We start from the raw sequence: 12,577 nt of genomic DNA, 5'->3' as shown, positions 1-12,577 counted from the left end.
AAGTTTTCGTGCATTTTGATCAAAGATCATGGGAGGAGATGCATTTTAATTGATTTTCATATAATTCAAAATGGCGGGTGATCTAGAGGTCAGAGGTCAAAAGTAAGAGCACGGTACTTGTTCGGCATGAGGAGACGCATATGTGTGTCGAGGTTTCATTGCTGACGGTCAAACGGTTCATGAGCTATGCGTGGTCAAAGTTTGCATTTTCAATATAGCGCCACCCTTTGGCCAATGGTTGTGGGCTTCACATCCTCACCGTTTGGCATGGCCCTCTACCAATTTCGTGAAAACCGACTGCACGGTTCAGCCAGAACTGCTATTTTTGGCGGAAGAAAAAAAACTACAAAAACAATAAAGGACCAAGTCCTTTCAGGACTGCTTGGTCCTTTAAAGATTCACAGAGTTGAGCGTCATGGTTGCCTAACTCTATAGGAAACCACACTATTTTAGGCAAAAGTGTTTCACTGAGTTGGGTATGTCACTAGTGTATACTGTCCAATCAGATAAAGGGCAAAGCTCACAAAAGCCTTTGGATCGCTGGTCAATCAGAGGGGAGAATAGAGGAGTATTTATTGCGAACGCAGTGATTGCGAACGCAGTGAGCATTTACTATGAGACCCAGCAGATCATGTCTGTCTGTCTGTCTGTCTGTCTGTGTGTGTGTGTGTGTGTCACGCTGTAACACCACCCGCCTGCCACCAGAGGGCACAGCTGTATCACACACAAAAACACACGTGCACGCACACGCGCACACACACACACACACACACACACACACACACACAAACAACTTAACTAAAAAAAAAACTTAACTTAAAAAAAACGTAACTTAAAAAAAAATTAAAAAGAAAAAACTAATTTATTCTAATTGTTGTTATTGCAATTTACGAGCTGCGTTCGCTTCCCGCGTTTGCGCGTCTTACTTGTATGATATAAACGTTAACGATTTGCAGTGCAATTATAGTCTGCTTGCCTATAGGCAACCGCACAAAAATAACCTTAACACAGGTTAGGAGTTTTTGTTTTGTTTTGTGCCTATTCTACAAATCATCTTTGTCGGGTGTGTACAAAACTGTTTCTTTTCAGGAGGATTCAAATTCACAGCAAAAGTAGCAGATCTACAAACTGTTCCTATATTGTTATCTAATTATCATCGTTATTTTAATAGTGTAACTTAGGTTTTTACACCAGTGGTTTTCAACCAGTGGTCCGGGACCACCAGTGGTCATTGAGGGGGTTCCAGGTGGTCCCCAGCTAAATGATGGAGAGGTGGTTGGAACTTGGTACAGTATGTTAAGCAAATCAAAAAAGCAAAGTTACTATATTTACCCAGGGTATCTGGGCTAAGCTCAATAACTTGTTTCCAGCCAGGCCCTGCTCATAGAACATTTCATGGTAGTGGTTCAATGCCTTGCTCAAGGGCACTTCAGCGGCGTGTCGGACCGCTGATTCGAACTGGCGACCTTCCGGTATCAAGACCGCTCCGCAATCCGTTCGGCCACTGCTGCCACTAACCAAATGGACCCTTATAAATCTTATAAATCTTTAACTCTTGAGAGTGTAAAATGAAACCAAATGGACCCTTACTGGTCCACTTGGTTCCAAGCTACGCTCTAAAGAGTTAAATTGTTGTTAAACATCTGCATTGCTTAATTTGTCAGGAAGTCCACACAATTAGAGAATGTAGAATAAAGTGCAATAATTTGCCTCTAAGATGTAGTGGAGAAGAAGAAAAACTGAACAAGTATTGAAAATTGGAAATGCTCCAGTAAATCACACCCGTGTGAAGTGAAGGGTGTTCTTATCGTACATCATCATGACGTAACATGTCTATTTGCTCAGACACACATGACGTGAATTCTCCATTCATTGTCAATGGGAATTTAATGTTTATGTAAGACTATCTACACTAATTGCTGAATTTAGGGAGACAATACCTCAAGATTTGAGATTTTTCAGTCAATTGCCCGAGCCCCATGTCCAAATAATGGAGTGCCTCACAGCTCCATATTTGAGCATGACTGATGTCACTGAGTGCAGTGACATCATATTGATGTAGCGAGATTCGCTGGCGGACATATACGCTCCACTGAAGAATGGGTTCGTTGTCCTGGTCCGAAGCTCTGACGAAACGGCAGGAAAAGACAGCGGGTGACCCTTCGAGAAAGCGCTGTCCGAGTAGAACGTCCTCTGAACGCCGCATCGCAGAGTTCCAATTTGCGCACGGTTCAGTGAACAAGAGGATGTACTTCCTTAAGACCAACCGGCGCCCTTTCCAGACTCTGAAACTCCCTTCCTCCTTCCTTCAGAGGAAGCTTGATAAGTGGAAAGAGTACGAGGACTTCCTGCTGGCACCGCAGCTCAACGAGCATGACTATGAATATAAAAAGGACGGCTGGCAGTTGATAGAGTGTGGCTGCTGCTACGGCCAGTTTGTGTTTGACCCAGAGATCGTGACCCAGTGTTCGGACGGTCATCTCTTCTGTAAACAGTGCCTGGTCAAATATGCCCAGGAAGTGGTCTCTGGCTCCGGACGGTCGGAGCTGAGCTGCATGATGGCGGGCGGGGGGTGTGACTGCTCGTACCCGGCGCAAGAACTGGAGAAAGTCCTGCCGGAGAAGGTCCTGCGTCGATACCACGAGAGACAAGCGGAGGAGGCGGTCGCCGCCGTCGCCTGCGACGAACTGGTACGCTGTCCGTTCTGCAACTTCCCAGCCCTGTTGGACAAAGGCGTCTCGGTGTTCAGATGTCCCGACCCCAGGTGCCGCGAGGAGAGCTGCAGGACGTGCCGCGTCCAATGGAAGCAGCACGCGGGCAAGACGTGCGAGCAGCTGCAGCGGGCCCTTCTGCCCCGGGACGAGGAGACCAGGATCAGGGTGCTCTACGAGGAGCGCATGACGGCGGTGCGGGTGAGGAGGTGTGCGACGTGCGGCGTGGCCGTGGTCAAGACCGTGGGATGTAACCATGTGATGTGCCGCTGCGGCGGCCACATGTGCTACGTGTGCCGAGCGCCCATGACAAAGTGCAAGTGCTCGCTGTGGGATGCGGTGCGGCCGCGAGACGAGGACGAACAGATCATCCGGGAGATCCAGGAGGAGGGCGAGGCGCAGCTGAACAAGGAGAGTACATATCGCTCACGCAATCGGGTCGGTCCAGAGCAAGGCTATCATGAGGAGGGGTGTCTGTCTGGGACCTGGGTTGCAAGAGCTCTTGTGTTATGTTTTCTATTTATCTTTTTTAATTGGTTTAGTTAAAGTTGGTAATTGTGTAAGTTAACTCATGGGCCATAGTTAGCCAGATGTTGAGTTAAGTGGGTTACCAATTACAGAACTGTTCCTTGGTATAGTCTTGCCTAGTATAAGAGGGAGGCTGCAGGGGCAGTGAGTCAGTTCAGTTGGGCTTGGAGCAACCAGAAGGTAACACCCAGGGAGAGCTGCTAGGGGGCCCTTGATGGAAGGGGTTTAGCCTGATAGAGTTTCTCAAGTTCTGGGTTTGGTTTCCTAATTTGCTTTCAAGTAATTTTCTGTCTTTTGTAAGTTTACTACTTACTACTACTACTTACTACTTGTTCGGCATGAGGAGACGCATATGTGTGTCGAGGTTTCATTGCTGACGGTCAAACGGTTCATGAGCTATGCGTGGTCAAAGTTTGCATTTTCAATATAGCGCCACCCTTTGGCCAATGGTTGTGGGCTTCACATCCTCACTGTTTGGCATGGCCCTCTACCAATTTCGTGAAAACCGACTGCACGGTTCAGCCAGAACTGCTATTTTTGGCGGAAGAAAAAAAACTACAAGAACAATAAAGGACCAAGTCCTTTCAGGACTGCTTGGTCCTTTAAAGATGCACAGAGTTGAGCGTCATGGTTGCCTAACTCTATAGGAAACCACACTATTTTAGGCAAAAGTGTTACAAGAGTTTCACTGAGTTGGGTATGTCACTGTATACTGTCCAATCAGATAAAGGGCAAAGCTCACAAAAGCCTTTGGATCGCTGGTCAATCAGAGGGGAGAATAGAGGAGTTTTTATATGATATAAACGATTTGCAGTGCAATTATAGTCTGCTTGCCTATAGGCAACCGCACAAAAATAACCTTAACACAGGTTAGGAGTTTTTGTTTTGTTTTGTGCCTATCATCTTTGTCGGGTTTGTACAAAACTGTTTCTTTTCAGGAGGATTCAAATTCACAGCAAAAGTAGCAGATCTACAAACTACATCACATGCTTTCCCAGTTTTAATGGGTTAAACAAATATTAATGAGAGAGACCACACAACTGGATCGATCAACATGTTTGTACATGTTTAACCTATGTTCCTATATTGTTATCTAATTATCATCGTTATTTTAATAGTGTAACTTAGGTTTTTACACCAGTGGTTTTCAACCAGTGGTCCGGGACCACCAGTGGTCCTTGAGGGGGTTTCAGGTGGTCCCCGGCTAAATGACGGAGAGGTGGTTGGTGGTACAGTATAGTATGTTAACCAAATGGACCCTTATAAATCTTATAAATCTTTAACTCTTGAGAGTGTAAAATGAAACCTTACTGGTCCATTTGGTTCCAAGTTACGCTCTAAAGAGTTAAATTGTTGTTAAACATCTGCATTGCTTAATTTGTCAGGAAGTCCACACAATTAGAGAATGTAGAATAAGTGATATTTTGATCAACGTTTGCCTGTTAGGCTGTTATCTCTCCTAATTACATCAACCAAGCATGGAATTGTGTGTGTGTCTTGGGTCTGAGAGGCTAAATCTCATCAAATGGTGGTCCAGCATGGCCCAAAAAATGGACCATGCTATGAAAAGAGTTGAAAACCACAAGAGTCAGTTGTTGTTTGTATTCTGTTTTATGTTGTGTTGTTAGGGGACCATGTTGGGTTCAGGGACCATGTTGGGTTCAGGGACCATGTTGGGTTCAGGGACCTCGGGGGCAGTGGTTCCCAAACCTTTTAGCTCGAGACCCAAAAGAGAAATTACCCAAACAAGTAAAAAATAGCAGATCCACAAGCTCACAACGCGTCGCTTCGCGCCACATTGTGAGCTTGTAGATAGGCTATGTTCACTGCTTCTTAAACATTTGTTTTGTAATTTATGGAGTATTCTTAGATTCGCAATGTATATGATGTACAGTAGAAAATGTATTAAAGCTGAAGAAAAAGTAAAAAACAAAACAAAAAAACAATTACAACAAAAATGGACCATTGTATGGTGATGTATTGGTTTGAATGCATTGTTGTAGCAACCACAGATAGCACCTCTGTGTGAATAGAAAGATTTGAAAGAACTAGAAATGCACTCTGTCGAGGTGCCAACTTGCGCCTTGCACACGTACACACACAAGTACGTATGTACATACATACATACATACATACATACATACATACATACATAGTATTTATGTATGTATGTACCTTAGTTACGTCATCAAGAATGGTGGTCCTTTATTGGCTGGTGGACAACACCAACATACTTTGGACAACACCGACATACCCAGCTGATCGCAGTACTTGCGTGCTCTGCTTGCTCAAGTAACAATACAAGCATAAATAACTGCATGAAGCTGAACAAGCTTCAACACTTCTGTTGAAGTTTGAACTAGATTTCTAGCACAAAGTATGTGGAAGTAGTTAGATGCTCCCCAAGAAATGTCCCACAATGACACCCTATGCTGTGTGTCCTTCCCTGTGTGTTTGTAACGGCACAGGTCACGGCGGTCCTGTCCTCCGCCATCATCGTCACCCTGGTGGGCATGACGCTCCACATCCACCTGGTGAAGGTGGACCACGAGTCCCTGCTGCTCATCGGCTCGCTGGGCGTCCAGCTGTCGTCCAGCTACGCCTCGGGGCGAGAGAGCACCACGTTCATCGAGATGAGCCGCATCAAGGACATCGTCATCAACGAGGCCATTTACATGGTGAGGGAAATGCTCTGTGGTGGGAAAAGTACTCACTAGGCCTGAGGTCGAAGTCTTCTGAAAGAATATATATTCAAAGATTTGCGCCGCATTTTCACGATTTTTCAAAAATAGCTTGTAGGTTGACCTACGCTACGAGCTTGTAGATCTGCTATTTTTCAATAGCTAAAGTATAACATAATGCTTAGTTAAAACACCAAAAGGGGTTCCCGTCCAGAATGGCTTAAAGAAAAAAAAGTAAAAGTAGCAATACTGTAATATAGAAATACTCTGTTACAAGTAAAAGTAATTCAGAAATTCCTTGAGTGATGTATAAACAACTTTCAAATGTATAAACAACTTTTGAAAATAGAAGATCTACAAGCTCACAATGCGCCACATCGCGACGCATTGTGGGCTTGTAGATCGGCCATTTTCAAATGGCCGAAATGTACAGTATATACTAGTAAGTAAGTTTCCAAATAAATGTTGTGGAGTAAAAGTACAATATTTGGATCCAAGATGAGTAGAAGTAAAAGTATTGGAAAGTAGACTCAAGTAAAGTGCAAATGTCTCAAAACTGTACTTACTTACTTAAGTAAATGTGCTTAGTTACTTTTCCATCCACCACTGAAAAAACCTTTTTGCTCTTCGGTTGCCGTTCGGTTTAGAGGGCAACCCATGCGCAGGTTTTTGGGTTCGTTACCTATCAACAATTCTAGACATTTCTAGACCCCAGTGCTTCTAGACCCCAGTGCTTCACAAAGCTTTTCACATCAAGGACCTCCGAATGGATATGAATTTGTCTGCGCTGCGCGCACCCTCCATCTGCAAATGTTTTGTGCCAGGGACCCTCAGAAGGGAACATCTTTGTTTTTTATTTATTTTAAGATATTTTTGGGGCTTTTTCTGCCTTTGATAGGTTGAAAGTAATCTGACAGGAAATGGGGAGAGAGATGGGGGGGGGGGGGGGGGAAGACACGCGGCAAAGGCCGTCGCGATCGGGAGTCTAACCCGCTGCACACAGTCAGGCTGGCTCAGCAGCCTAGGTGTCCAGACGGTTGAGCTAACCGTCCGGTCCGCTTTATTAGTATTTTAAATCTGAATTGTTTGAGATTGTTTGGGCAACACGGCATAAAATGTCTTTAAGGAACTTTTTTATGATCTTTTTTTGATTTTTGATTTTTTTTAGACGCTGAGCCCAAGTACATATTGAAGATAAAAGTGAAGACGCCAAAAGTGATTGGCCGGAATTACATTTGTGATGATTCGATTGGTTGAGAATGGAATTTATGTATTTATATATATGATATATTTATGTATGATGATCATGTATGATGATAAGAGCGCCGCTCACTTCACACGGGTGTGATTTTTCTTAATAAGGTCGGTTCCTCAATTTTTGAGGGGCGCTAGCCAGCCCTCGAATGGCTTTTGAGTATTACATCATGTGGTAAACAAATCTATGGACTTTTTAATGTTTGTTTAGAGCACTTCTTTGTTTTGGGGGGGGGGGGGGTGGCTTTTCTGCCTTTATTTATAGATTACAGCGTAGATAGACAGGAAATGTAATAGAAATGTATTGATGCATTGCATCGTTATTATCTAAACATGTTGATTACATTATGTTTGGTTCCCAAACGTTTTCATGTCAAGGACCCCCAAATTGGCACTTATTAGTCTGCGGACCCCCATTTGAAAAGATATGCCAGGGACCCCCACAAGAGAAGATTTTTACGGCTCTAGCAGTGATTCTCAACCATTTGAATTTCACTGCCGTTATAGGAACCTTACGCGCCTGATTAAACCCCTCGGGTTTGCATCATCCTTTCGGGTCTTATTTCTCAACAATGAGCGCCACGCCGTCAATTATCCCATGCTTAGTTCATTAGTACGGCGACATTTTTTGATAATTTATGCGTCTCAAAAGGCGCGTTGCTAAATGGCTCAATAGCGCCCCTACAAATTGTCAACGCTGAAGCCCCACAATACGGTTTTGCCTACATAAATTGGTACACAAGACCTGTATCATTTCACCGACTTACAAAATAGTCACTTGGAGCCATGACCTAGACTTAAAGGAAGTCAGCCGTTTGGATGTTATAGTGGAAGTTTGACGGGTCATAAGTCCCTACCGACACTTCCGGCTATGCTGTCTCTGCCTTATATTGTGACCAGGCTTTTCTCTTCGCAGAGGAGTAAGGCTGGGACCGAGGCTACCCTTCATTGGTGTAACCCTGTGTCCTTCATTAGTGTTACTTAGCATTAGTTCAGTTGTAATTGTCAGTTTTCTCAGAATTCTCTCACTGTGTTTTCTGTGTACGAGTACTATGCGTCATTGTCACGGGGCAGCCCGTGCCCTATATACACACACACTCTGATTAAGGACATTGCACGCACGCACACACCACACAGACTGTGGGTAGTGGGCCAGACAGGTCCTATCATGATATAATGTCAATACTGTTGATGAATGCATTTCACTATTTATTCACAACATATTCAGGTGTCATAATGATGTACAAATGTTTATTGTTTATTGAAACCTGTGGTTAGCTCATTGGCACTGGTATGGCCTCTCCAGTGCTGGCACTCTTCTGTCAGACTCTGAACTGCTGAACCAGAGCAGGGCTCAGCCAGTCAGCTTAAGACGGGGGGGAAGGTGCCAAGTACTGTTGAGGAGTAGGGGTATTCCACAGTGTTGATGACAGTATTACTATTATCGGTGGAAATGATTGCAAACCCAAAGGATGTTTAGACTAAAATAGAACATCTATTTATGTGGTGATGTTGTCATGTTCAGCGGATATCTGTGAGCTTGTAGATAAGCTGTTTAGATTTAATTGCTTCTCTGTTTGTGGTAGGATCCTCTCATATAAAAGGGAGACTGCAGGCAGAGCTAGTCAGTTATGCTCGGGCAGGCAACATGCTGACAGCCCAGTGAGAGAGCTGCTAGGGCCCATTTCATGGGTGTAGCCTAGTTCAGTTTTGTTATTTTTCCTTTGTCCTAAGTTTGCCATTAAGTATTTTTGAGTTCTTTATTAAGTATTATTTTTGCTGTTTTTTTGTCATTGTGAAATATCTGCACTGGAGCTGGAGTGGGAGAAATAAAATCCATACAAAGCATCGCTGACTGTTTTTGGAGCCTTGGCCGTTCGGGCAACTTCACAGTCATGTCTTGTCGTTTCAGCATCGAATCATCTACTACCTGGTCATATTGCTGAAGGACCCCGCGGACCCCAGTGCAGTGGCCAGTGTCGTCCCCTTGTTCCAGGTAAAGGCAAGACAGAAGAGTGCATCAGCGCTTAACCCATTATGGCCTGGAACGCATCTGTGACTGTGTCACCTTAGCTTTTAACGACTTTAACCATTATTTTAGCTGTTGAAAAATAGCAGATCTACAAGCTCATAGTGCAGCACAGAGTCTAATTTCGGAGCAATTGACACGCTGAGTAACGACAATGAATACTAATGAAGTGGACAGCCAGGCACACTTTAGTAATGAAATTAAAAAATATATATATATATAGTTTTTTTTAAATTAAATTAGAATAATTTGATAAAATTGAAAATGACCAAACAAACAAATGTAAGAAATTTCATTAAATTAACAAAACAATTATTAAAACGTTGATTGCCAGGTATTAATTCTTCCACCACCACTTTTCAGTGTTTTTACCTTGTCGACCCACATCAGGACCTGCGATGTGTCCAGCATGTAAACAAAGGCTGCCTGGAGGGTTGGACGATCCTCTTTTTTTGTTTTTTGCCGATCTACAAGCTAGCAACGCGTGTGATGCAACACGACACACATTAATTATTAACCGTTTTTGAATAGGGTGGAATCTTAAATGTACTCATTTGCTTGGTTATATTTTACAGATTTTCATGTTTTGAAACGTGTAATCGCTGGTCTAGGACTCTTCCAAAAGATCGAGATCGGACCCAAAAATGTGGCATTGGTCGCGTTCTAATCACCATTAACCTGTCTGTAACAAAGGTATTTTTTATATTGTCTTTCAGAGCTCAAAGCCGAGGCTAAGCTGCTTGGAGAAAGTTTACAAAAGCTGTCAAGAGATCTTGTCTAAATGCTGACGACATGTTGGAAACCCCAGCCAAGCCACTCATAGCCCTGCTGCAGGTTAGACAGCATAACATGAATGCTTTACTCCACATGTCACTCATTTTATTGTCCGTGGAGTAACCCACTGGTTTGTCATTTGTCTTTTGGTACATCTCTGTCTTGTAGAGCAAAAACAGGCAGTAGCTTTTAAAAAATGTGATTTCATCAATACAAACAACTGAAGGTTTTCAAAATTGGTACCACTTAGAACGGATCGGTTTGCAGGACAATAGCCATGAAGGTTGAGTTTTGGTGTTGGTTCAGAGATTCTTTTTCTGTTTTAGTTTAGGCATGGTGTTTGTTTGGAGATGTTATGTTTTGGTTCAAGATTTGAATGAGTGAGTTACTTTGGTTTACTCAACATTAGGCCTGTGACCTGTCACAATCATGACATTTACTTAACAATTAATAGTCATCTGCTTTTGGCGATGGACATTGGAGCATATAAATAAAGTGTAGTATTTCTGTTTGTAGGGCAGGTGTAACAAGTAAAGTAACTATACAAATAAATTACCTACAATGACCAGTGCCAATAATGAAAATAAACAATGGACCATTATTTAATAATGGAAGGAGGTAGACCGGTTTCAGGCAAAGTATTTACTTTATTTTAGCTTGGCGACAACATTTTGATCTCTTCATCAGGCCACCGGCGATGTGTGTCTAAATGGGTATCATTATTTAAAAATGTCACATTTTGAAAAGGGGTTAGAAATAGTGGAAATAGTTGACCTTCAAGCTCACAACCCATGGTGTTGTAGCCTCTAGATCACAACCCATGGTGTTGTAGCCTCTAGATCACAACCCATGGTGTTGTAGCCTCTAGATCACAACCCATGGTGTTGTAGCCTTTAGATCAGCTCTTTTCACTATTTTTCCTCAACACTGTTTGTGTGGCCATAATGTAAGTGGTTAATCGATGATATACTGTATAAAAGATTGGAGTCGCAAGATTACATGCAAACAATCCATTCTTCGATCCCTGGGGGGTCCTTGAAATGGCAGCAATCATGAACAAAAATTCATGAACAAAGATCCTGCACTCTACTCTTGCTCAGCCGAATCCGTTTTATTCAAATGAAATGAACATGACGTTTCCCTCCCTCTGGAATCTGGACCTTCATCAAGATGCCTTGAAAATGAAAACCTTTGAGAAGCACTGAACCAGAGGTTATAAAGTTAACCAGAACGCTCGGCCCAAAACAAACTCGCCCCCATTATTTTTCCTCGCCCCCTGTTCTTGTGGAATGTGTTTTATTTAGGGTTAGACATAGTTGAACTGAGGTTACGTAACGTTTAGGAATAAGGATGGGTTTAGGAATAGTTTTACTGAGATTAGGTTCAGGCATAATTTCCTGAGGTTACGTTTAGGAATAAGGTTAGGTTTAGGCATAGTTTTACTGAGGTTACGTTTAGGAATAAGGTTAGGTTTAGGCATAGTTTTACTGAGGTTATGTTTAGAAATAAGGTTAGGGTTTGGCATAGTTTTACTGAGGTTATGTTTAGGAATAAGGTTAGGGTTTGGCATAGTTTTACTGAGGTTATTTTTAGAAATAAGGTTAGGGTTTGGCATAGTTTTACTGAGGTTAAATTTAGGAATAAGGTTAGGTTTTTGGCATAGTTTTACTGAGATTATGTTCAGGCATAATTTCCTGAGGTTACGTTTAGGAATAAGGTTAGGTTTAGGCATAGTTTTACTGAGGTTACATTTAGGAATAAGGTTAGGTTCAGGTATAGTTTTACTGTGGTTATGTTTAGGAATAAGGTTAGGGTTTGGCATAGTTTTACTGAGGTTATGTTTAGAAATAAGGTTAGGGTTTGGCATAGTTTTACTGAGGTTAAGTTTAGGAATAAGGTTAGGTTTTTGGCATAGTTTTACTGAGATTATGTTCAGGCATAATTTCCTGAGGTTACGTTTAGGAATAAGGTTAGGTTTAGGCATAGTTTTACTGAGGTTACATTTAGGAATAAGGTTAGGTTTTTGGCATAGTTTTACTGAGGTTATGTTTAGAAATAAGGTTAGGGTTTTGGCATAGTTATACTGAGGTTATGTTTAGGAATAAGGTTAGGTTTTTGGCATAGTTTTACTGAGGTTATATTTGGAAATACCTGGTGATGACCGCTCCCATCTCACCGGATTTGACCCAGGGCGAGCGTTCTCGCATTCAACCAGATCACTTCATATTAACAAGAGAAAGGTGAATAGCACATTAGCCAGGACCTCTTGTTGAACACTTCAGTTAAGTTCTACTGTGATTTCTAATTATTTTAAGTTTTGTTCAATATATTTAGCACTGTTAGAATAACCTATATGCTTACCCTGTGAAGCAGCCAAAGCCAATTGTTATGTATATACAATTATAAATGTATTTAGAAACTATGAGAATTTGAAGTTATGTCAAACTGACAATTTAGAAATGTCTTTTCTATCTGAATATTAATTATTTATTCTGTTATTTTGTGTAGTGGTCTACATTAACCTCCTGTTTCCGGCTGCTATGCTGTATTTAATAAAACAATTTGCTGTAAAACTCATGGACATTGTTGTTGGTAATGTG

The 12,577-nt window shown here is 42.2% G+C and overlaps 1 protein-coding gene across 9 annotated transcripts in view; it reads left to right on the top strand.

The window, feature by feature from the left end:
• The window catches only part of pigh (phosphatidylinositol glycan anchor biosynthesis, class H), a 20,110-nt gene extending 7,533 nt beyond the window's left edge, over window positions 1-12,577 (top strand). Inside the window, exons 3-7 of one of the 9 annotated variants that reach the window (XR_013792145.1) lie at window positions 5,708-5,917; window positions 9,087-9,170; window positions 9,920-11,469; window positions 11,515-11,583; window positions 11,662-12,577. Coding sequence is in view for 1 of the 9 variants with exons in the window: in XM_079526930.1 (XP_079383056.1) it covers window positions 5,708-5,917; window positions 9,087-9,170; window positions 9,920-9,991 (366 nt within the window). In the remaining 8 variants the exon portion in view is untranslated. Of the gene's footprint in view, window positions 1-5,707; window positions 5,918-9,086; window positions 9,171-9,919 lie in introns of all 9 variants that reach the window. The other 8 variants (XR_013792146.1, XR_013792147.1, XR_013792148.1 and 5 more) reach the window with 8 other exon arrangements.

This window comes from Electrona antarctica, assembly GCF_951216825.1.
Source record: "Electrona antarctica genome assembly, chromosome: 17".
NCBI classification, from domain to species: domain Eukaryota; kingdom Metazoa; phylum Chordata; class Actinopteri; order Myctophiformes; family Myctophidae; genus Electrona; species Electrona antarctica.
The sequence above is the reverse complement of the archived record's forward strand: the minus strand, read 5'-3'. Positions and strand labels throughout refer to the sequence as shown.